A 26,839-nucleotide genomic window follows, 5' to 3' on the forward strand; every position below is an offset into this window, starting at 1 on the left:
CATCCCCTGATGGCAAAAGGGGTAGAACCTAAAAAGCAGACAGTATTCAGGTTATCCTTCTATTTCAAATGGACAGGTACGAGTGTGTGTGTGTGTGTGGGGGGGGGGGGGGGGGGTAACATAAATAGAAAGAAAGCACATTGGGAAGGCAAGCTCTTCATTCTTATAACATCCATGGTGATAAACAGCATAAATAAAAAGCTAAGGCAAAGTAATTGCTCTTGCATCTCAGTTTGTTTTAATGCTGAAGATTCATCCACTCACATTGAAAAGAGACACGACAGGCACCAACTATGTGACTCATGAGAGCGGCTGAGCTTTTTGAAAACAGTTCTTCCAGACCGGTGGATATCATTTACAAATGACAAACGTTTATTTTTCTTTTCTTTTTTTCTAGACAACTTTGTAAGCATAAAAAACATGATGCAAGAGCGTAACAGTATATTCTGCACAGATTCTCCCAAGGAGAACATCTATGAAACATAACTTAAAATCATCACTATGACTCGTCATCATGGCGAGTCATAGTCAAACAGTCAATTACAAAGGCAGCGAAAAAACTCCAGCATATTTACAGTACATGTTTTATTCAATACAAATTTAGTGTATGCGTGTGTGTGTGGGTGTTTGTGTGTGTTGTTGTTTCCTGTGGTTAATGGAAGGAATAGGACAGTTAAGAAATAATGGATTAATCCAGCAGCGTACAATCAGGATTGGCCCCCAGCAGGCCTGGAGGCGGGGCCAAGCCAGGCCAGGCCAGATGAAACGGAACGGGGGGCCTCCAATAGGACCGTGTCAGAGTTAAGAGCGCGTAGCAGCACCGCGTGTCCCTTCAGGAGCTGACGGACTGGTTCTGTGGTGCGCCAGACCCAGAAGTCTCTTCTATTTCGTGCTCCTCGGGAGAGCTCGGTGCCGGGTCGTCCTCCATCTCCTTCTTGTTCTGTTCCTGTTGGGTCTGGAGCTTCAGAATCAGCTCCCGGATCTCCTCACGCTTGGTCTTCATCCGCTGCTGAGGGAACCACTCCACCAGGTTCAGAGGGAGGTGGAAACTGGGGATTGGATTCTGTGTAGAGGAACAAAAAAATCAGTCAGTCGATAATTTTTCAATTTACTCCTCGGGGGGGGGGGGGGGGGGGGGGGGGGGTAAGCAGTACCGGTACTTCAATAGGCATTATTCACTTGTCCATTTATACGTGAACAGGACGTGTTGTGGACAAGACCAGTGTTCCCTACTGTAGCCTTCTGTTCCTGTACTGTTCCCTACTGTACCCTTTTGTTCCTGTACTGTTCCCTACTGTATCCTTCTGTTCCTGTACTGTTCACTACTGTACCCTTCTGTTCCTGTACTGTTCACTACTGTACCCTTCTGTTCCTGTACTGTTCACTACTGTACCCTTCTGTTCCTGTACTGTTCACTACTGTTCCTGTACTGTTCACTACTGTACCCTTCTGTTCCTGTACTGTACCCTTCTGTGCCTGTACTGTTCCCTACTGTATCCTTCTGTTCCTGTACTGTTCACTACTGTACCCTTCTGTTCCTATGTGACCGGTGTACTCTGACGGCGTTGTGTTTAAAGATGACAGACATGGAATGACTGTTGGTCGTATTTATTTTCACCTGTTAGGTTACAAAGGCATAAAATGCAGCAGCATTAGGAATCGTCACAACATCTACAGCACGAGCTCTCTCTGTTCCTGGAGAAACTGACACGTTAAACAGGAAGCAGACAATATGTGTGCTCCGGAAGGGACGGTGTCGATTTCAAAATAAAAGCCGTAGCTCCCAAAAGTGTAATAAAATAAAACGAAAGCAATGAAATAAAACCAAAGCAATAAAATAAAACGTTTAGGATTATTAGTGGAATGTATTAAAGTGTATTTTGTGATGGGGTGTAATTATCCATACAAGGCAACAAGGCACTTGTTACACCTACTGTTCACTACTGTACCCTTCTGTTCCCTACTGTACCCTTCTGTTCCTGTACTGTTCACTACTGTACCCTTCTGTTCCTGTACTGTTCCCTACTGTACCCTTTCTTGCTGACTTGTCGTACAGAACTTGTAAGTCGCTTTGGATAAAAGCGTCAGCTAAATGATAAAATGTAAACATGAATGGGGATCTGTAGCCTACTGGAAAGGCTGTTTGTGAATTGAAATTAAACAATACAATTAAAATACAACTAGATATCAATTTTACACTGAAATGAGGAAAACCTGTGTTAAAGTTAGAGGTTATGTATGATTGCAAGTAACTGAGTAACTGTCTAACTATGTATAACTGTTTCCACTAGAGGGCGCTATAGGCGGAGCTGTTAATGCTGCCGCCAGGTAGAGGGTATAAGGAGATGCCGACTCCCCCTCTGTCTCTTCCACCTTCGCTCTCATAAGAGAAGGATGTCTCATGTACTGCTGTGTACCAATGTGAAATAAACCACACCGTTTAATGGCTAAAGATAGAAACCATGCCTCATGAACATATTATTGTCGCCCCATAGCTGACTCTGTCAACAACCTGTAATTTATTTTGTAAAAGATAAAATAAAAAAAGTATATATATTTGTTTTACATAAAAAAAAAAATTTAAGGACATTGCACCAGCAATGTGCTTTCTGTTCACCCAGTGGCCTAGTGAAATAACAGGACAATTACACTTTATGGGAAATAACAATAAATAAAGTCCTCGCCCTCACCTCGAAGCAGCTCTCCACATACTGCAAGATGTAGACTCCACAGTCGCTGAAATTATCCTGCTGAGGCACACGTGGGCTTGAGCCCTTCATCACGTCTTTCCCAAAACTCCTCTGAGAACCTTTCCTCACCTCCCACTCCACCTCCAGGTACCTGGAGAGACACACACACCAATCCAGTTGGGTTCAGTTGATTTACCAGCATTAGTTTGTACCAGTATTTCTTAAAACTAATGGATCTGGACCCAAAAGGGACCGACAGTGGCTCGAGAGGTCGTCTGGTAATAGGGAGGTTCCTGGTTCGATTCCTGCTCCTGCCGGGCAGCGTGTCGAAGTATCCTTGAGCAAGACACTTAACCCCTAACTGCTCCCGATCAGCAGGTTGGCACCTTGCATGGTCGCCTCTGCCGTCGGTGTGTGAATGTGTGAGTGAATGGGTCAAATGTGAGGAACAAATTGTAAAGCGCTTTGGATAAAAGCGCTATATAAATGCACCATTTAAACCAAAACATGCCATAAGTTTGCTTCTGGCGGGTCTCCACTTAATAACAGTGGATCCCAGGATGAGACTGAACTTACTCAAGTGGGGTGCGAGCTGAAAATGTCTAAGAACCCACAGGTTATGAGATAACATACGCGATGTGAATTGTGACTCATTTCAAACGTCAATCAATCTAAATGTATCTAACTGACTGATAACTCTATAACTCAACTAATCAACTGTGTCACCTGACAATTAATCGACTAGTCGGTTCATCGTCCCCATCCCGTAATAATATCCAACACAATTTGTATGATGATTAACAAGTACAGTAGTAGCAACTTACTCTCTCAAAGTTTTCACAACAGTGGACCTGGCTGGGCCACGCAAGGAATCCATGATGAGAATACAAGGCCTGTGACAAAAGAAATGGAGGTCAATATTTTCAACTAGAGAACACAGTTTGCTATGCTTCAAGTGACCAGACTACTTGATGTTTCAAACATTCACCCAGCTGAAGACATTCAACTTCTCATCAAAACAGTTTTTTTAGCAGAGCAATTGCACCACCTAGAGGCCAACAAATAGAAACACACTCACTGTTGGCAGAGGCTGGGTTTTGAAGTCCAGCCAGAAATATCAGGGTTGAGGGTGTCATCAGCAAGTGTCCCGTCCTCACTACACTCATCCTGGGCAAAGACACACAAAATATCAATATATTATAGTCAGTATCACATCATCACAGGACATGCGTCTCTCGGGCTCTGTTCTGAATGCACCACCCACGGGGGGTTTATTTGATAATTATCTGCACTCACAGCCAACTGTTGCAGGTTTGCATGGATTTGTGCTGAGAGCATCTTGAGAGTCTATACTTCCAAATACAACCGTATAATCATTTGTTGCTATAAATGGTTTAATCACTATGAGGAGAGGATTTCTGACTGAAATATACATGTTATGTCAACTGACTGAAAGATGAACAAAAATAAAATAGAAATACCTGACAGGAGCTTTGGTCATCAGAGAAGGTATAGGTGTCATCATTTCCATTCCCTGATCCATAACACACACTGATTCTATGCAAAGCACCTAAAATCATAAAGACAAAAAAACTAGGGCTGTCAGTTTATCGCGTTAATTAGATTAATTAATTACACAGCAAATAATCGCGTTATGAAAATTAACTCAAAATTAATTACATTTTTTTTTTTTTTTTTAATATAATAATTTTTTTTTTGTATCTCATTCATTCCATAAGCATGTAGAATACACATTTACAGATTTTTTTTTAATATGGTCCATTTGCATGTTCTTGGTATCTGATTCTAGGGACATCTATGAATCTCAGGGAATGTATTCCCAGTGTCAGAAATACTGTGGGCTAGATCCACAAAGAATGGTTTGCACGGTGCAAGTTGCACCCTTACTTACAATTCATTATGAATTCAAAATGGGGGACCCTGATGTAAACAAGACGAAAGCCTTTCTCTGGTCTGCATTCCCTTAACAATTGTGTGTATTGAGCCGTACTGTATTGTACCCATTCTGCAATCTGTTAATAACATTTTCATTCAATCAATCAATCTGCGCTGTGATTGATTGAATGAACATTTTATTTTGAGTAAATTGTAATGAACCAAATGAGAATATCAATAATTTTTTTTTATCTTTGACTGTGAATAACACCATGCTCAAATTGACCAGACCTGAAAAATCTAAGCAAATTAATAGATGGAAGATGATTAAACAGAAGGTTTTGTAGATACAGTACTGAATTCTGCCATCCGGACACATGCAATTTGAAATATGATTATAGAATATAGAATATGAGGCATAAAATGGTAATGCGATTAAAATGCGATTAATTCAATTAATTAATTACAAATCCTGTAATTAATTTGATTAATTTTTTTAATCGCCTGACAGCACTAAAAAAAAACACATCAAAATTGTGACCACGTTCACAAACATTTCTCAACCCATTTCATTGAAAAGGCTAGCAGCGACGTCTAATAGTGACTCACTTGTGTATTGTGGTTCAGAATCGACCTGGCCATTGACCATCACTCCAGGGGCATTTAAAGGCTCTTGTGCCCCGTTGGAAAAGGCAGAATTGTCCATTGGCTGGTCATTGTTGAGGCGAACCTTCACGGGCACTTCCGTTACACCGGGGGACTGGTGCTCGGAGGAGCCCGAGAAGTCATCTCCCTCTGGGGACAGAGGCCGACAATGATCTGGGATAACATCCTCCAACGGTGCACCAGGGGCTGGCGCTGGAGAGGGGCCTTGGATTGTGCCTGGGGCCGAGGCTGGAAACGGCCCCTGATACAGAGGGTTGGGCTTGTGCTCGGGGCCTGGGAGGCCTGCGAAGCAGATCACTGCCAAGTACCAGTGGGCTCTGATCAAAAGAAGACAAGAGGAAACTTTAAAAAGATGTTCGAGTGAGCTTAGCATACGTGTTCAATTGAGTGCGATTTCATTCATTCCTTATGGGTTAAAGTCCCCATGAAACGGCTATCAGAAAGCAGAATTTCTTAAAAACAGGAAGCTAGGGAGGGGCTTGTTGTGTATATTGATTGGCATTTATAATAGCCAATAGCTAACATTAGTAACGTTAGCTATTTGAACATTTGTTCAATTTAGTTAAAGAGGCAGAGTGCTAGCTCAGTTACAATGTGCTGTAAATGCCATTCTAGAAATCTTTATTTTTTTTCGTTTTCCAGGAAATGACAAACATCTATTTTCATGTCATGGGGCCTTTAATATTACGAAGCATTATCAGCAAATCCAAAATTAAAAACAACTCACGACTCATTGATGGGAACAAATATGAAGTCCTTCTGGAAAAGATCCACATGTCGGGTCCACGTCTTCACCCTGTTGTGCTTTCTCTTCTGTATCCTAGAAACCAGAGGAACAAGTGGACACTACTGACATGTCCTCACTGGATTTGGTCAGACATGTATGTAGGCCTAATAATAACTCTTTAAGGGGAGTGGAGGACACTCACGGTAGGTTGGTTGTGTCTGTGGCGTTTCTCCTCTCTCTCTGGTTGAGCCTCTTGTAGAAGAAGGAGCTGAACACGTGACTTCTTTGTGCGTCTTCCTTTTTCATCTTCTCTAAAACTAAATATCTAATAGGAAGACATAACCTTTTTTAATTGTTTCAACACCAAAAATATAAAATTCTAATATATAAATATATATATTTATATTTAAATATAAATATGCCGTTTTACTACAAAGTGTTACTATTTGAATGCAAAGATATTCAGGACACGTGTCATCGACCATATGTGTGGTAAATTAAATGGTAAATGGTGAATTTATATAACAGTTTTTAATCCAAAGTGCTTTACAATTTGTTCCTCACATTTTACCCATTCACTCACACACCGATGGCAGAGGCAATTAGGGGTTAAGTGTCTTGCTCAAGGACACATCGACACGCTGCTCGGGAGGAGCGGGAATCGAACCGGGAACCTACGGATTACCAGACGACTGCTCTACCTCCCGAGCCACTGTCGCCCCAGTGGCTCTGTGTGCGTGCACGCCTGTGTGTGTGTGTAGGGCAAGGGTCATGGCATTAATATTTTGCAACAGGTGTGCAAACTGTGATAGACAAGTCCATTTTTTGATTGCCATTTCGCTGTTGAGCTGTGCATTTTGTTTCGTCTACTGTGTGTAAATGTACTACATTTACATTTAGTCATTTAGCTGACGCTTTTATCCAAAGCGACTTACAAGTTCTGTACGACAAGACAGCAAGAAGGGTACAACTCTATCAGCTGAGTAACAATGTTCATCAAGTGTTGCGTGTTACAGTGTAGGTTAGTTTATTAGGACAAGTGCATGACAGTAAGGTTAGTCAGGGTTAGATTTTTTAATCATTTCAGATAATGGTTGAAGAAGTGAGTCTTTAGTCGACGGCGAAAGATTGGACGTGTTTCGGCTGTCCTAACTGGGATGGGTAGTTCATTCCACCATTGTGGGGCAAGGACTGAGAATAGGCGGCTTCTCTTTGATGACCCTCCGGGTACTACTTTGTTTTTTGAACTGGTTGAACTCTTTGCGAGTCCTGTATGTCATTACACCATGTAATATTAGTAGTATTGCATCACTTAGTTCAATACTGGTATGGAATGTCACTGCACCGTGTGGCAGGGCAAATCGCTTGTATCACTCAACTCATACAAGGCAATCAAGTGATTCTGACTTCATTGCCATGCAAGTTTCTCTCTCTCACACACACACACACACACACACACACACACACACACACACACACACACACACACACACACACACACACACACACACACACACACACACACACACACACACACACACACACACACACACACACACACACACACACACACACACACACACACACACACACACACACACACACACACACACACACAACTGTACTTACTTTAAATAAAAGTCTATGATGACGTCATTTAGAAATTCCCCATCGTTAAGGCAGTGGAGGTCTTCGTTAGTTACCGTCATGCCCCCCTTGGATGGAGGAGGCGGGTATATCATCAACCTGGAAGGCAATCATTCAAACATTATACAGAGAATTAACACTAGGGCTGGGAAATATGGCCAAAATATCACACTCTTTTTTTAGTTTTGACGGTATTACGGTATTTTGTTTTCGAGTATTTCCAATGTGATATGACATACCGGTACTTTTGTCTTTATCTTGTAATACAATTGTCATGGTACCGTTTCATTTGAAATAGTCTGTTCTTTTTATTTTTTTTAATATTTCTGCAAGGAACAATTTTTTTATTAAATATACATGTATATTTATATACTGTATGTATATATACATTTATGTTTGTATAATATGTACATATCATGAATGACGGTATAGTAAAGATCCATACACAGATCCATGATGTTATACCTTCATATTCGGTATACCTACCAGCCCCAACTACACAGCATATAATCCTGTATATTTTTTTAAACCATTCCTCGCATTTGTTTCAGCTGATGGCTGAGGTTTACTGCCTCGTGGCAATTCAGATTTTCGCCAGGCAAGTTGTCCATCATTCAAAATGATACTAAATTGATCAAACTTTCCACCACTGTCCACCTTATCCATCTGGTTCCAAGCTGGTTAAAAGCACACAAACCATTTAAAGTGTTATTTGACCAAAATGCCGGCTTAAGGAACACAGTCTGAGATAACCACTTCTCCTTACTTGACAATTGGTCCAGAGAATGTGGGGTGGAGCTCAGACATGTCCTCGTCTTCGTCGTCGAAGAACGTGTTGGTCTGTTGGCGGGTGGCCATCCGCGTCTGCACTGGCTGGTTCACAGGGTTGACCTGGGCGACCTTACCGACTGGCATGACCTGGGTGACCTTGCTGACCGGAGTCCCTTGGGTGACCGGGGTGACGTTAGTGGCTGGGGTAACTTTGGTTAGCGTTGGCTTTACCTGCAGAGAGAGGCATGTGATGATGAGGAAAGAATCCTATATGGTAGAAAACATGCCATGGCATGAACCCCCACATAGATGTGCATTAGGCCCTAGAAAGCCCATTGGATAAGATTGTGTCCCAATCTGCAAAGAATGTTGTTGTTAAATGGGTGACAATATTGTCACAAGGAAAGACGAAATTACCTACCTGGGTTCCATCCTAGAGGCAAATCTTTCCTGTGACAAAATGGCATCCAATGTAATAAAAAAAGTCAACCAACGAACTAGATTCTTGTACCGGATCTCCTCTCTGGTAAACAAGAATACCCTGAAGACTCTGGCAGGAGCACTCATTCAAGGGTACTACGACTATGCTTGCACCTCATGGTACCAAAGCACCTCAAAGGCGCTTAAAACAAAATTACAAACATCACAAAACAAACTGGTCAGACTACTGCTTGACCTGAACCCCAGAACCCACCTCACCCCTGCCCACTTTGACAACCTAGGATGGCTTAGAGTAGACGACAGAGTACAGCAACTTGCAATGGGCCTGGTCTACAAGATACACTATACGACCGGGGTGCCCATGTACATGTCAAAATACTTCCCAAAGGTCAGTGAATACCACAACCACTACACCAGAGGAAGCTCAACAAATCATGTTAAACCCAGATTCGGCTCAAACAAGGGACTAAACACGTTTCGCAATTATGCCACAACAATGTGGAACGCCCTACCCAAAGCTGTAAAGGAATGTGAATCCCTGCCCACATTCAAAACCGCTCTTAAAGAGCACCTACGGGAGGCTGCAATTCGAAACTGGCCACCGTAAATGCCCAAAACCCCCACCACCTCCTAATAGACAGTCTCCTCCCCACCGCATGTATATATTCCCTCCCCGCCGTATGTATATTTCTCTCCCACCCACCCACCCCCTCCTAATGTACAGTCCCCTCCCCATCATATGTATATACTCTGTCAGGATCTAGGGGTAACAGTACTGTATATTTGAATACCGTTTATGTCACAAATGTATCAGTACTAAATACCTATATGTCCCTATGCCATAAATGTCATGTATGTTGTGTATGTCATAAATGTCTATATGAATTGAAAATGGGGGACCCTGATGGAAACAAGACAAACGTCTTTCTCAGGTCTGCATCCCCTTAACAATTGTATGTATTGAGCCGTACTGTATTGTACCCATTCTGCAATCTGTTAAATAAAGTTTTCATTCATTCATTCATTCAAATATGATTGAGTCCAGAATTTCCATAACTGTCTGTAGGTGGGAAGATAACAGAGAAGGGAGTGATATAATCGCAATATTCATTCTTATATTCAGATTTTTTTTTTTTTTACGATTTTTTGGCGTTTTATCGCTTTATTGCTACTGGGCAGTCCAGTAGAGAGAGACAGAGGAGGAACGGGAGACAGAGTGGGGGGAAGACACTCTGCAAACAACGACGGGAGTCGAACCCGGGTCGGCCGTGTCACGGCTGAGCGCGCTATGTGGTTCGCCACTGGGGCGCCCCATACATTCAGACTTCTAATGAGTTACGGTAAATAATCACCAGAATGCACTCGACAGGTCTAGATGTGCCATCTCTGCCTATTCTTCTAGTCTTCAGTCTAGCGTCGGCGTTAAGAGATGGCTTTTTTATTTTTTTTACAGCTTGGCTGCACCTTTTAAATTGGTTACCATAGAATGTCAAGATAATGTTGTCACGGTAATAAAGTGTAGATTTGATGTACAGGACTCGGAACGTTGATCTGAATCTGGCTGAACATTCCACTTTTCTCACTATCCTTCCCAGTAGCGGTTGTGCCGTCTGTATCAGGGTTTCCGTTAGAATTTTTTTTTGCAGGTCTGAGTGTCCGGTAGATTTCAATCTACCGGACAAATGGGATAAATTCCGGTCAGAGTTTATTGAGCTTAAAAACAATTGATAGGCCTATATAAAGAATGACATCATCAAGGCATTTATAATATTTTAACTTAAAACTAGACTACTTTTGCGTATATACAGTCATTAATATATTCCAAATAAAATAAGTCCCTCGAGACTGCGTGCTGCTGCCGACTTGAGGTGTCGGTGGGCAGTCTGCCCGACCTTAATAAACAGCAGTCTGTTATAATCACATTTTTATGAGCTAACGAATTCCGTTATATTGGACATTTGTATTAATTATATCAAGCGAAGAACTGAGAAATTTGGCAGAGAGACGGCAACATTATCGTGGGTTTGCGCCGTGATGTATATCTCCACCTCCCAACGACTTGGTGCTGCTGCTCATAATGTCCGGTGAAAATAATTCCCTCTAAGCACAATTTGATTATTTGAATTGTATTAAAATAGGCTAAAATTAAATAGCCTATGCGATGAACGAAACAATCATTACATTTGTCGTTGCTTCACCAAGCAGCCGGTCAATGACATCCTGTGTCAGCGAGCTGGCAGCTGATATATTTACGTGAAGCATGGAGCAGGAGCAGACAGAGCAGAGCAGCGGTGTCAACAGCGCCCCCACCCAACAGCTGAATTGCCAATGGCTGAATTGGAGTACTGCACCCTGCCAAGCCATGCTTCACGTAAATATATCAGCTGCCAGCTCGCTGACACAGGATGTCATTGACCGGCTGCTTGGTGAAGCAACGACAAATGTAATGATTGTTTCGTTCATCGCATAGGCTATTTAATTTTAGCCTATTTTAATACAATTCAAATAATCTAATTGTGTTTAGAGGGAATTATTTTCACCGGACATTATGACGGGGGAGATTAGATATGTCGGACTTCACCAGATTTTGCCGGTCAAATACCGGTAATTACCGGCTAACGGAAACGCTGGTCTGTATGCCTGTACGTCACAGCCTGCTAAACACCTGTCTCTACGCCTGTACGTCACAGCCTGCTAAACACCTCTGTCTCTCTACGCCTGTACTTCACAGCCTGCTAAACACCTCTAATAAATAGAGTAACAGAGGTCTGAACTTGAGTTGAACTTGAACTTGTGTATTCACATTTTTCTGTAGTGGTTGCAATATATTAAAAAAAAAATAAGATGGAAAACACTGCGGATCCATAGCCTGAAGTCTTATGTTCATTCGGATGTGTGATTGACTTCTGGTTTTCGCTAGTCAACTTTCACCTAGATCCCTTATTCGCACCCCCCCATGTGGGGTATCATTGGAAAGGTACACTCATTGGCTACAATGGTGACCAATCATTTTCGCCATCCGCGTATGATTGGCAGTTCTGGAGCGTCGGGAGTGGTCATCTGACGCGTGCTACGTAAAAAGACGCTCGCCTGACATATCGTCATGTAACTCGATAACCGAGGCACGGATTTGGTCGAGTGAGGTGGCGTTCGAACAGCAACAAATAGATCTTTCTAACGGTAATTTATATGTTCAGCAAGAAATGCACCACTGAGCCGCTAGATGCTCGCAAAGTGCAGTGAGTTTCGTGCACGTTATGTGGTTAACACATTGGACGCCAACAACGTCATAATTCGTTATTTCCCACCATGCGTTGAACGCCAACAACGTTCGCCATGGCATTCATAATTCATCCAGCCTCCCTGTGGGACTGCAGCTGCACCCTGTCTGATATTGCAATGCCTCAATACCGCCGTCTGGTGGATGATCGGGCGAGTTACACTCCACGGCAAACCGGAAGTGGCGCTGGTGCATCGAGGAAATCCCTCCGGCAGTAATATCTTGTTACATGGGTCCAGACAAACACTCGAGTGCATCGGATCGCTTTCGAAACGCAATAATCTATATGATTTCAGCATTTATTGCGTCATACAAACGGGAAATGGATCTAGCAGATCGACGTCAAATAATTGGAATATTTTTCCTCCAGTCTCATCGGCGAACGGTAAGAGGAATATAACGTTATTTTCAGCCCGATTGTTTTTTCATTTCACGGCAATCCATCTGAACAATGTATCAACCCATACTAAATAAAGCCGTTACTGACGATCAAGGAATTATAAACGACCCCCCCCCTTTCCTTCACGCATGATGAAGCATAATGTATTAACACAACAATGTATGAATGAAAAAATATAACGTTCCCACATCCGGAACAATAGATACCCGATGTTGAATGGGCCATAGTAATATCGATATAGCTATAATATTTAAAAAGTTATAGCCCTGCAAAGAAGGTAAACATCTCCATAGGCTTACAGCGGTGGCAGACTGGACCCAATGATGGGTACAATACACGGCGCCCAATGTGTTAAGTGATGTAGTTATCAGAAAAGTAAACAGACTATAATGCTTCGTCTTTTCTGCATAAGGAAACCATACCTTTATGGCTGCGTTCCTCATCGTTTCCATGGACACAATGAATAAACGAGGCTGCACAGTCTATTATTTCACTTTCTTCAACTAATTTCCGGTTTCGATTTATAAAAAGAGACTTGAAAATATGGGGGGGGAACAATAATAAAATATTATTTATTCAATATGTTAAGGGAAAATAATGAATAAAGGTAGCACTGGTTAAGTCTTCCTGTTTGGGCAGAGATGTTGTGGAGACGGTGGAATGTTGTCCAACACTCTGCGTAGGAGTGTGGCGGCTGTGTTGAGACTCTCATGCACCGTCCACACGCAAAACCAAGCTCACAACCGTAACAACATTATCAAAACTCTACGGAAGCCATCTCTGCTGTACTGAATAAAAACCCAGGACAACCTAGGATCCCCATCTATCCATGTGTTTGAGAGAAGATGTCTCGACGTGGGGGAAAGGCCCACCTTTTCTTCTTTCTCCTTGGTGGCCTTGTTGTAGTTGACCAGTCGGATGTTGGCCTCGTCGAAGGAGAGTTTGGTGGGGAACTCGTCGAGGTTGTTTGTCCGGCCGATATCCGTCAGGATGTCCTCCAAGATCATCTGCTCGTTCATCGACAGCCCGTTCTCAAAGATGAGAACGATGTACTTCTCGTCCGACCCTGTAAGGAGAAAAAGAACAAATACAGTTGATAAAAGTGCTCCAACGAGCAGCAAACTGCTTCCCTTTCTTCTTTATTTCACCAGAAAAGTTGTTTTTAAATGAAGGTTTAACCCTTTCACTACCACACTAGAGGTTAACCTTTCACTACCACACTACAGACGGTTAACCATCTGTAGTGTGGTAGTGAAAGGGTTAATCGTCTGTAGTGTGGTTGTGAAAGGGTTAATAGTCTGTAGTGTGGTTGTGAAAGGGTTAACCATTTGTCGTGTGGCAGTGAAAGGGTTAACCTTCTGTGTTGTCGCAGTGAAAGGGTTAACCCTTTGTCGTGTGGCAGTGAAAGGGTTAACCTTCTGTGTTGTCGCAGTGAAAGGGTTAACCATTTGGTAGTGTGGTAGTGAAAGGGTTAAGTAATCCTTAACCCTCTTCTTTGTGGTCCTGTGTAGCTGCTTGTCCTGTGTAGCTGCTTGGGTGGCGTGCATGGCAGTGGCACTAATGCTGCCAGGGTTAGGGCTTTGATCAGCAATGGGGGGGGTCGGGCTGCACAAATAATTGCATATTAATCGTGATAACAATTAGTTAAAACACAATTGAGTGCGATATTGAGGCGTTTCAATTTGGACTGCCTGCTCCTCTACGTCAAATCAAGCGCTCCCCGTTCCTCAGCCACACTGTCTGACCAATCACAGGTGTTCTTGTGCGCTGTGAGCCATGTCCTCTTGTTTACATCAGTAAAGTTACATGTTAAGAACTGAAAACAGTTCTCAAGACAAGGTATTCGGTCCATTAATCGTAATTAATAATTGTGATCAGAATATCAAGCAAGAGAGAGAGAGAGAGAATTCGGCTGTGGTTGAGTTACACTGACTTTGAATTTACTAGTAAGAGACCGCAAACAGAATGAAGAAAACTTGAAGAGCCGTCTTGTCTTAATCAGAACAAGAAAATTATGAAACTGTTTTAAAATATTGCAATATTTGATGACCCTGCATGTTAGTGTCTGTTATTAGTAGGGATGTCCGATATTATCGGAAAATATCGGTATCGGTTTTCAATTTTCTTTTTTACATTTCTATAGAAATGATGTCCGATATTATCGGCCGATATCGGCATTAAAATGTGATATCGGTTGATATCGGTATCGGAAATTAAGAGTTGGACAATATCGGTATCGGTAAAAAAGCCAATATCGAGCATCCCTAGTTATTGGTTATTATTACATGGCGTTTTAACATTCAGTCATCAGTGCAAGCTGCCGGCGATAACAGCGGGAGCGACAGAACAGAACAGAACTGCGTCTGCATTTGATCGCGTAAAATGAATTAGGTATATTGTTAGTAAGTTAGCCATGTAATAAGCGGGATAATGTATAGCCTATACTCGGTCATTGTAGCAAAATAATTGACCTTCACTGACGTTTAAAACACCTCGGCGAGGCGCCTCAGTATTTTAAACTCTGTCGGTCAATTATTTTGCGACAATGACCTCGTAGCTATACATTATCCCTTACTTATTCATTCAGTCATGATTTCAGGGACATTTTAAAAAGGGGATCGGTGGAGATCTGAGAGATACTATACAGCCCATGACCAAAGAGTAGTTGACAATGTGGCTTGTTATGATCGTAATGCTTTTACAAACTTCAAAGCTGTATTTATCACCTGAATTTGGTGTAAGAGTTTCATATTCTGAATATTCTCAATGAGAATAGTAAGGAGACTAATGAGTACAGAGAGAGAGAGAGACTGACACAGAGACCAGGCAGTGGGTGCGGCACGGGAAAAAACGAGACCCGGACAAGGAAATAATGACAGCTCATTCTCTTGGAGCAAAGCCGAAACCGTTAAAACCTTGCTTTGAGCTTTTCTCCAGTGTGATCCTCTGGCCAAAGCCAGGGTCGCTTTCTTGCTTGTGATTTCAGGACAAAACGTTTGGCTACATATATTACATATATTTCCTCCTGGTGAGAGAACTTGTAATGAGTAACCTCACCGTCGCTGATCATGTACTGTGCAAATCACAATGACTTCAAGATTCCCGTTTACAACACGTGGTATCGTGGCGTGCCTTGGAGAAGAGTTTAATTCACCATCACTCTATGCAAACTGCTGTTTGCTAATGTTCCTTCTAACCATTCTAGTAAAACACTTGGTTCTATTATAAGTCAGTTGATGTTAGTATGGACTGGAGAGCAGTGGGGAACATTTGTGGCAACTCTTCAATTTGGTATTCTTGTTCCCCAATATTTATTTGGAAAGAGAGAGGAGTTGATATATTAGGCGATATTTACAGGGGCAGGGTTTGCATTCTTTCCAAGAGTTAAAGACATATTTTTATTTACCTAATTCCACCTTTTTTCTATTTACAATTAAGATCGGCTTTAAAGGCTGGTGGTGCATTACTTCTCATTCTATTCAGAATATTGTAGTTGATCGTGAGGGCACAAACGGTATAGTTTCTGATATTTATTGCTTCATCGCTCAACACTCAGAGTTACAGGTACGGTTATGGGCATGGTAATAGTATAGTAGTAAGACATAAATAAATGTAGACAATAAAACTATAGTAGGGCTGTACCGAATGCTTCGAAGCTTCGATCATAATGTTGACATTCGAATTCTAAATCAACATTAGAATTTTTTATATATTTTTTTCATCCGTTTAAACCAATGGCTACACTAATATTATAATATTATACATAAGACATCACCATCACTTTCATACCAAGCGTGCCCTTATTGGATTGTTGATGAAACTGATGAGTTATATTGATTAAAGAAAGTTGATTTAATAAAATGGAGGATTTAGTTTATAAAAAAATATATATATGTGAAGTAAAAAAAAAAAAAATTATAGACATTCGAAGCTGCGTTCGAATACTTCAATCGAAGCTTTGAATGTTAAAAAATTACATTCGGTACAGCCCTAAACTATAGTAAAGATAAAAATATAATTAACTCTGAATATAAGAATATGAGCATGTAAACAGTGCAACTCCCTCTACTTGCAATGATGACAGCAACACGTTCTTGATTTTACTGATTGGATTTATTTCAATCCGAACCGTGAGAACTGTGAAACACATACATGAAACAATAAATCACAGCTCAAACAATAACAACATACATCCATATTATCTCTACTTGTCTCTTAGTGTCACATGTCTTTGCAATGTTGTTAACCAAATGAACTTAACCTACAAGCACATTAAATCCTTCAATTATTGATGCTTAGCAAGCACCTTAGCTACATGGCATTGGCCTACACATAGCAACATTTACGACACCAAACGTACCTTATTGGCGCATGCAATAAGAGGGGAAATTATGGACTTTAGCATCTTCTTTCAGGATCTTCTTTCTTGATGCTATGAACTCTTTACACGAAAGACTGTCGGTGGCCGGAACGGCCACTTATATAAGGATGTGCGAGGTTCTATAATGTTCAGCTATGACATCATCACGAACCTTCCAGAATGTTGTGGCAGAGCTAATATTCTAGCATGTTCAGCTATGACATCATCACACACACACGTGCCAGAATGTACTGGTGGAACTAATGTTCTAGAATGTTCCTACCAATAGTCCGGTCTGGTAGGAACCAAACTTAAACTGAACACAGAGGCAGTTACAAACAGTGTAATCAAAGTAAGTAAGTAAGTAAGTAAGTAAGTATTTATAAAGCACCTTTCATACATGTCATGTAGCTCAAAGTGCTGTACACAAACATAGGCATATAACGATAAAAGCAATATTTTTTTTAATTTAATTTCAAATTTACATAAAAACATGATTCAAACTTGAAGGGAGAAATTCGAGATAAATTATATATATATATTTTTTTTAACGGTCAGGTCATATAGGTGAGACTGTGCTGAAAATAATGATACCAAACATAACATGGAAAAAAAAGTTGCCAAAACTTTGAAAATAGCTTAGACTTTTTTTTAGGTTTATTCTGAAATCTGGAACCCATGACATATACATCACCAGACACTAGGGCTGTCTTAAATACTTTGAAGCTTCGAAGCTTCCTTCGATGGGCATGGGATTCGAATATGAAAATAAAATTCGATTATATATATTTTTTTATATATATATGATTTTATATATTTTTTTGTGCAAAATCAACTCTGCCTCTTGTTCATTGTGCTGCTTTTATAAAGCCTCAAATGACGGCTTACAATATTTCATGAAAGCAAAGTGTTTTGTTTGTCTAAGATTTAAAAAGGTTTAAACTTTACAGCACTGTCTGCCACAGTTGAAAGCCTATGGAGATGTTTACCTTCTTTGCAGGGCTATAACTTTTTTAATTTGATTGCTATATTAACATTACTATGGCCCATTCAACATCGATTATCTATCGTTCCGGATGTGGGAACGTTATATTTTTCATTCATACATTGTTGCGTTAATACCGTCTTGAATATAAGTATGTTTATAAGCTTTTCTGCTGTAATTCCAAAAACGCTAGTTATAGGCCCAAACGCATATGATAGATTATCGTAGGGGTGGGCAATATATCGAGTATACTCGATGTATCACGGATTGTTCTACCCGAGATGTAGTACTGTACTATATCGCGAACATCGAGTATTAGTTTATATGGCACCGCCCGCGGCCGAGAGACACTCGCAGTGCTTTCCTCGAAGCGCTGCAGAGTGCAGACTCCTGCTTTCCTCTCTCACACACCCGCGGCCCGCCCACTCTACGTCACACACACACAGAGACAGAGAGGCGGTGCCAAGTCAGCGGCTCAGTGCACATGTTTGGAGGAGACGGTAACCTCGTTCCCAGCTTTATAAGGAGACGGCGAATGAGGGAGTTTAGAGAGTTATTTATTTTATTTATTCCGAAACAACAATGGAAGATGGAGGTGCCACTGCCGAGGCAGATGAACTGGTTACAAAAAAGAACAGTACTGGATCCGTCGTCTGGCGGTGGTTTGGTTACCGCAAGGAAGATGTTGAGACGGTTACCTGCAAAATATGCAGCAGAGCAAACCCGTTGCCACAAAAGGTAGCAGTACCACCAATTTGTTCCACCATTTAAAAATACACCCACTACAAAATGAAGAGTGCGTGAAACTCTAAAGTCAAAGCAACCAGCCCAGATGCAAATGACTCTGGCTTCTTCATTTTCAAAAGCGATCCCGTATGACAAAAAAAGTAAACAATGGAGAGAAATCCATATCCAATCAAAGGGGCAACAGCGCCCTCTGCTGCCACATCACAGAGAGAGCGGGTTGAAACGGAGTTGTCTGTCGATGCTGAATGAATGAATGAATGAAAACTTTATTTAACAGATTGCAGAATGGGTACAATACAGTACGGCTCAATACATACAATTGTTAAGGGGATGCAGACCTGAGAAAGACGTTTGTCTTGTTTCCATCAGGGTCCCCCATTTTCAATTCATATAGACATATATGACATACATGACATACAGATAGTCAGTACTGCTACATCTATACATTTATGACATACCAGATTTGCAAATACAGTACTGTTTGTGATACAGAAGGAGTCAAGAAAAGGGAGTATATACTTTTGACGTAGAAACTGTACATTGGAGGTTGGGTGGGGGGGGTTGGGTACATTGGGATATTGACAACCATACTGGGTAATTTACATTGGAGGTGGTTGGGGGGGGGGGGCGGGGGGCATACTGTATAAACAAGTAACACTGTACATTGAGGGGGGGGGGGAGGAGACACTGTACAAGCAAACACAATTGTACATTGAACTATTGACAAAACCATACTAGGTAAATGACTGTACATTGGAGGGGGTTGGAATGATTGGGTTAGGATATTTACAGGGGCCAGTGTTGAATTGCAGTCTCCCGTAGGTGTCCCTTGAGAGAGGTTTTGAAAGTGGGTAGTGATCCACATTCCTTTACAGCTTTGGGTAGGGCGTTCCACATTGATGTGGCATAATTGCGAAACGTGTTTAGTCCCTTATTTGAGCCGAATCTGGGTTTGACATGATTTGTGGAGCTCCCTCTGGTGTTGTGATCGTGGTATTCACTGACCTTTGGGAAGTATTTTGACATGTACATGGGTACCTTGGTCGTGTAGTGTATCTTGTAGACCAGGCCCATTGCAAGTTGTTGTACTCTGTCGTCTACTCTAAGCCATCCTAGGTTGTCGAAGTGGGCAGGGGTGAGGTGGGTTCTAGGAGTAAGGTCAAGCAGTAGTCTGACCAGTTTGTTTTGAGATGTTTGTAATTTTGTTTTTAGCGCCTTTGAGGTGCTTTGGTACCATGAGGTGCAAGCATAGTCGTAGTACCCCTGACAGATCCCCTACAGTGGTGGAAGATTTACCCCTTTTGCAAAATAAAATGTTCCAATAGAAACCACTAATGACTACAGTACAGTATAAATAAAGAATGGTTTAATGCAGACATATGTTGCAGGGACTACTAGAATCATCATGTTGGCGTGACTGTATTTTATTTTATTTTTTTAAGTGCTTTAGATGAAATGTAAAAATATCGCGATATATATCGTGTATCGCGATATAGCCAAAATATATCGCGATATCATTTAGAGGCCATATCGCCCAGCCCTAGATTATCGATTGCAGTTTCTTTCCTATACACGCTATATAAAAAAATGCAAATGTACCGTATATGATCGGTATACATTATGCTTCCTCATGCGTGGAGGAAAGGGGGGGCGGGGGTCGTCTATAATTCCTTTATCGTCAGTAACGGCTTTATGTAGTATGGGTTGATATATTGATCAGACAAACAAAGAAACCCACAATCGGGCTGAAAATAACGTTACTGTCCTCTTACCGTTCGCCGATGAGACTGGAAGAAAAAGATCCCAATTATTTGACGTCGATCGCCTAGATCCATTTCCGGTTTGTATGGCGCAATAAACTCCGAAATCATATCGATTATTGCGTTATGGAAGTGATCCAAATGCACGCCAGTGTTTGTCTGTAGTCCCATAGCAAAATATTACTGCCGGAGGGATTTCCTCGACGCACCGATCACAACTTCCGGTTTTGAGAGTGTAACTCGCCCGACCATCCACCAGGCGGCGGTATTGAGGTGTTGCAATCTCATTCAGGGTCCCGCTGCAGTCCCGGAGGTTGGCTGGATGAATTATGAATGCCATGGCGAAAAAATGAAATATTGATTTAAAAAAACGGCTTTCGCCGTTCTTGGCGTTCAACGCATGGCGGGCAAACTGTACGCCGTTTTTTGGCGACCAATGTGTTAACAATTGTGTGTATTGAGTCGTACTGTATTGTACCCATTCTGCCGCGCAGGTGATTGATTGAATGAGAATTTTATTAACAGATTGCAGAATGGGTACAATACAGTACGGCTCAATACACACAATTGTTAAGGGGATGCAGAACAGAAAAAGACTTTCATCTTGGGGTCCCTTATTTTCAATTCATAATGAATTGTAAGTAAGGGTGCAATTAGCACCGTGCAATCCATTCTTTGTGGATCTAGCCCTGGGTCTCGTCTCTGGTGATGCTCTGCAAGGCCTCTACTGCAACCGTTTTCAGATCCTGCTTGTTCTTGGGGCATTTTCCCTTCGGTTTCGTCTTCAGCAAGTGAAATGCATGCTCAATTGGATTCAGGTCAGGTGATTGATTTGGCCATTGCATAACATTCCACTTCTTTGGTTGCTTTCGCAGTATGCTTCGGGTCATTGTCCATCTGCACTGTGAAGCGCAGTCCAATGAGCTCTGAAGCATTTGGCTGAATATGATACGATGGATCATATTGGCCGCAACACTTCAGAATTCACCCTGCTGCTTTTGTCAGCAGACACATCATCAATAAATACAAGGGAACCAGTTCCATTGGCAGCCATACATGCCCACCACCACTACTACCACCACCACCGTGCTTCACCGATGAGGTGGTATGCTTTGGATCATGAGCAGTTCCTTTCCCACACTTCTCTTGCCATCATTCTGGTACAAGTTGATCTCATCTGTCCATAGGATGTTGTTCCAGCACTGTACTTTTTTTTTTAATGTTTTTTTTTGCAAACTCTAATCTGGTCTCCCTGTTTTTGAGGCTCAACAATGGTTTACAATCATCTTGTGGCGAACCCTCTGTATTCACTCTAGTGAAGTCATCTCTTGATTGTTAATCCTTTCACTACCAAAATACCAAATGGTTAACCATTTCACGGTGACAATACAGACGGTTAACCCTTTCACTGCCACACGACAAAGGGTTAACCATTTCACTACCATACTACAGAAGGTTAACATAGACACAGATACGCCTACCTCCTATTTTTGCATCCAGAGAGCCTCTCTCTCTCTATATATATCTCCGTCAGTGTGCTGGCCTTTTTTGTTGTTGTATTACTTCAGCTGGGGACACCCACAGTAACAACGTCAAATAGATTCAGCCACGCGTGCCCTTGGCTACAGCGGTGCCGACAAGAGCGGCTGAGAAATGCGTCGCGCGGCGGCGTACTCACGGTTCCCGGCGCAGTCGTACCACAGCCCTCCCTCCTCCTGAGACATGTTGAGCTGGGTGCGCAGCCGGACACACTCCTCCTGGGTGGTCTGGAAGAAGAGCACCGGCAGCTTCCGCACGCTGCACCACTCGCAGCTCACCAGCTCCGAGGCCCGCAGGCTCACCTTCTCCAGGGAGTCGTCCTCTGGGCCTGGCGGGGAGAGATGCGGCGGGACGGAACCCAGCGGTTAGAGCGGATGGAAGAGACCGTACGGTGTATTCTGATGGTGATCTCATCTGCTCATCGATGGTTTCAAAACGGGGACAGGTGCATGAGAATCAGAATGTGGGATTTTATACATGACAGCGGTGCCCTTGAGAGGTTAAGAGGAGTGGGAGCGTGGCCGGCGAAGGTCGCCGGTTTGATCCTGGGAACGAGGGGACATTCTGGGAGGGGAGGTGAACAATGCTCCCCCTTAAAAAGGGGCTGGAAGAGTGGTATTTTATTTGTTAATATCAGCCATCACTGATACAGCGTTTGGTCAGTAACATGGGTCTCCCAGTCTCTCCACTCTGCAGTAAACACTAAATACATTTTATGGTATCCCTTCCCACTTTATCCAATCAGGAGAAAGAACTAGATATTTTTACTTATTTCACCAAATCCCACCAAATTAGCTGGCAGATTACTTTATTCAAGCACATATTTGTTTTAATTTCTTATTTTTGTCAGACCATTTTTGCAGCGTGGAGTTCTCTCTCCTGATTGGACAAAGTGGGAATGGGATACCAGAACATTTATTTTGTGTTTACTGCAGAGTAGGAGGGCCCGGGAGACTAAAATACCACTTAAAGCACCTTTTGACACCCACTTCTGTTGTGCCCATGAGCAAGGTACCTCAACCCCAAAACGATCAAGAGGAGATGGTCAGAAGCCAACAGTCACTGGCTGTGGTTGTACTTGGCAATTCCCTGGTGTGAATGTGTGCAAGTTAACGATATGAATGTGAGACAGGGCATTGCTGAGAAACAGAAGGCGTACGTGCTTCAGCAAATCTACCTTGAGAAACCAATGTCAGCATCTTCAGTGAGACGACATTGTTATTAAACTTTTTGAGTCTCATGCACTAGACCAGTGCATATTTACAAGAAGACGCACATCAAATAACCTCGACTTGGGATTCTAATTCTGTGGATAGAACCCGTTTTAACATAACCAACACAGCGACCAAATAAAAACCCACAGCGGTCTGTGCATTAAGAGATTGAAAATGGGATGGTGTTCCGTACCTACGGTCTCGAGCTGGATGTGATCAATGGAAAACTGCAAGACATAAAAAAGAGCAAGAAAACCGTTTATCAGGGGCACCGTTAAGAGGCAACAGGGGCATTGCAGTGAAAACAGCAGTCTGTTGGCAATATCTCAGCAGCCGCCAGCAGAGTGCGCTCAGGGAGAGAGAGAGAGAGGTATGGTGTGGAGTTACATGAGCAGAGAGAGAGAGAGAGAGAAAGACAGAGACAGAGACACAGACAGAGACAGAGACAGATATGGTGTGGGGATACACGAGCAGAGAGAGAGAGACAGAGAGAGAGAGAAAGAGAGAGACAGAGAGAGACAGAGACAGAGAGAGAGACAGAGACAGAGAGACAGAGACAGAGAGAGATATGGTGTGGGGATACACGAGCAGAGAGAGACAGAGACAGAGAGAGAGACAGAGAGAGAGACAGAGACAGAGAGAGAGACAGAGACAGAGAGAGAGACAAGAGAGATGGTGTGGGGATACACAAGCAGAGAGAGAGAGACAAAGATAGAGAGAGAGAGAGAGAGAGAGAGAGAGAGACAGAGATATCACGGTACTCACAATGACGGGTTTAGTCACCATCCTGCGCAGAGTCCCTACTCTCACACTCCGACACTCCAGGATTATGCTCTCGCACTTGTTGGCCGTGACTCTGGGTTTCTTTACCCGCGGTGAAAACTGCTCGGGAGCGTTTTTTCCAAACTGCAAGATAAGATAAGAGGGACGCATTAAGAGGCTTGTTGTCGTCCTCTGCGGTTCTGTACACTTTCATATGACGTCATTAACCCATCTGGTTTGCACCTGCAGGCCATGTTTGCTTTGTAAACAGCATGAGAGAGATATCACACACACACAGATGTTCTTATCTTTTCAGAATTGCTGCAAAATACCATCCAAACACCTACCTTGGGAAACTCGTCATTCTCATACAAAACACAGACAGTAATCTTGCTACCGAGTGCGAATGAGTGCTCAAGCAGTCTGACGGGGTCAAACAAAAGAGGACTTGCTCTCTCTCCCTTCCAACATGGCTGCCTGTAACCATTGGTAACCACTTTCAAAAATATAATGCCTCATTTCTGTGGTAGAGTAGGTAAAGGATCGGGAAAGCATATTACTGTTTTGTTTGCTTGTTATAAGATCCAGTATTAATATACATTTTTGTTTATATATGCCACAGTCTCATATATCAACACATAGCAACTGTTGTTATGCACATTGTCTCTTCCAGTATGGAGGAAAGATGGACATTCTAAACATTCCATGAGTCCTCATTTAAAAAGGTAGGGGAGGCAATAGGGGTGGGACGATACATCGATCCAGATCGATATATTATTTTATCAATGATCCAATAGGATCGATGCAACATAAAAAGATCGATTCATATTGCGATACTCTTATCTTGAAAATCCGTGGACTCTGTAGAGTCGTATCCGCTCGGATCAACAGCACACAGCAGTAGCGTCTGGAACGCGGACATTGCAACAGAGCAAGGCTAGTGTGCCTATTTTACGACCCAAAACAAGTCCCTGCTGTTTTATTCCGCAACGGGTCAAATGCATCCAACATGCTTTGATTGCAATCCTCGCCATTCCTTTATGCCCACGTCGCATTAAAGACCGAAATTAACGTTACGTTAGCGTAAGCAGAGTGTGGACTGGGAAAGGGGGGGGCAGGCATTCTCCCTTTCTATGTGTGTGTGCGTTTGGAAAGACCAGATGAAGTATAGTATATTTATAGTAAATGTACTTAGGATGGACAAATAATGTTGATATTTAAACATAAAAAATACAATACATATATGACCGGTGTGATCTTGTCTGCGTTGTGTTTAGTCGATTCGACCCCTGTTAAGGGATCGCCCTGAGTGAGAGTTGAACCCCGGACGCCCGCGTCACGGGCGGCATCACAGACCACTAAGCAAGAAGTGAATTCACTTCTTGCTTCCGGGTCTGGATGCCTCTGGGGAGTGAGTTTACTTGCAGTACCGCTTAACGTCCACAGCCACTTCACGACTTGTACCTCGTGACTGTGGATATACTGCGGTACCTCCGTTACACTCACCCCTCTAAACTCACTCCACCCAGGGCATCCGGGTCTAACGGCACCACGTGTAGCCGGTGTGATCTTGTTTGCGTTGTGTTTTTTAGTCGATTCGACCCCTGTTAAGGGATCGCCCTGAGTGGGAGTTGAACCCCGGACGCCCGCATCACGGGCGGCATCACAGACCACTAAGCAATGCTTCCGGGTCTGGATGCCTCTGGGGAGTGAGTTTACTTGCAGTACCGCTTAACGTCCACAGCCACTTCACGACTTGTACCTTGTGACTGTGGATATACTGCGGTACCTCCGTTACACATAGTAAATGTATTCATGATCATCATGCAACATAAAACAATTGCAGGAACGGTTTGGGAGAGGAAGGGGTTTTAGGTTGCGTATTGTGAGTTCCAAAAAAAGTTTAAAGCTCAATATATCAAAACGTGGCACTTTACAGTGAACAGGAGGTCTATTTGTATTAAAAACAATAGATTGTTTTTCATTTAAATGTCTGGAAGAGCTCAAAAATAAAAATGTCAAATGATATTTCCGTTGCCTTTTTTGAGTCGATCTAAATGTTACGGATTGTGTTAAATGGGCATATAATATAGTCTCATATCGATCGCAGGCACCTGAATCGAATCGTATCGTGGCAGACTTTGTGATAGGCAAATATCGTATCGTTGTCCAAAGAATCGATATCGTATCGTGATGAAACTGGTGATTCCTACCCCTAGTAGGCAATTTCAGTGAAATTAGCAAGAGTGAGCTTAACACGTATCAAGCCTGACACCATGCGAGCACAAGAAAGGATTTCCACAGACTCCTAGAGGCACAGGCAGCTTTAAAGGAACATGCCAACTTTTTGGGAAATTAGCTTATTTGCCATCTACCCTGGAGTTAGAAAAGCAGATACATACCCTTTTCTTCTCTGTGCATGCATTAGGCTTAGCCGCACCGTTAGCCTAGTGTCATTCACTGGAAGTGGGTGTGCCAGTGTAGCCTAGTTCCCAACAGTCACGAAATACACTCCAAATACAACACAGTGATTTCATCACCTCAAAAGTCCCGTTTTTCAAAAAGCAACAGGGCTTTTGAGGAGATGAAATCACTGTGCCCACCAGGCAGCATGGGTTCGTCAAAATAGTTCAGAGTATATATCTGCTTAAAAAATGAAAATGTCAAATTATAAAAAAAAAAAAAAAAAGATTCACATGTTTACAGGAAAGTTTTGGAGTTATATTTGGAGTGCATTGTGTGACTGTTGGGAACTATGCTACACTGGCACACCTACTTCCAGTGAATGGTGCTAAGCTAGGCTAACGGTGCGGCTGTTCCCTAAGCCTAATGTATGCACAGAGAAGAAAAGGGTATGTATCAGGGGAGCTCCAGTAGCTCACCACGTATCTCAGCGCTATTTCGGCGTCGGGGACAACCGTGTGCGTCACGGATCTGGGGTACACGAGTTCGAC

The 26,839-nt window shown here is 42.5% G+C and overlaps 1 protein-coding gene across 2 annotated transcripts in view; it reads right to left on the reverse strand.

The window, feature by feature from the left end:
• Window positions 1-210: 210 nt before the first annotated feature.
• The window catches only part of senp6a (SUMO specific peptidase 6a), a 41,976-nt gene continuing 15,347 nt past the window's right edge, over window positions 211-26,839 (reverse strand). For both annotated transcript variants that reach the window (XM_084314824.1, XM_084314823.1), the window contains 14 exons: window positions 23,889-24,029; window positions 23,317-23,350; window positions 22,049-22,237; window positions 13,391-13,584; window positions 8,393-8,628; window positions 7,609-7,725; window positions 6,182-6,304; window positions 5,980-6,072; window positions 5,196-5,569; window positions 4,172-4,260; window positions 3,769-3,857; window positions 3,515-3,583; window positions 2,691-2,841; window positions 211-1,063 (listed from right to left, as the gene is read on the reverse strand). In XM_084314824.1, coding sequence (XP_084170950.1) covers window positions 833-1,063; window positions 2,691-2,841; window positions 3,515-3,583; window positions 3,769-3,857; window positions 4,172-4,260; window positions 5,196-5,569; window positions 5,980-6,072; window positions 6,182-6,304; window positions 7,609-7,725; window positions 8,393-8,628; window positions 13,391-13,584; window positions 22,049-22,237; window positions 23,317-23,350; window positions 23,889-24,029 — 2,130 coding nt within the window. In that variant the 3' untranslated portion in view covers window positions 211-832. The remainder of the gene's footprint in view (window positions 1,064-2,690; window positions 2,842-3,514; window positions 3,584-3,768; window positions 3,858-4,171; window positions 4,261-5,195; window positions 5,570-5,979; window positions 6,073-6,181; window positions 6,305-7,608; window positions 7,726-8,392; window positions 8,629-13,390; window positions 13,585-22,048; window positions 22,238-23,316; window positions 23,351-23,888; window positions 24,030-26,839) is intronic.

This window comes from Notolepis coatsorum, assembly GCF_963971535.1.
Source record: "Notolepis coatsorum genome assembly, chromosome: 5".
Taxonomy (NCBI): Eukaryota; Metazoa; Chordata; class Actinopteri; order Aulopiformes; family Paralepididae; genus Notolepis; species Notolepis coatsorum.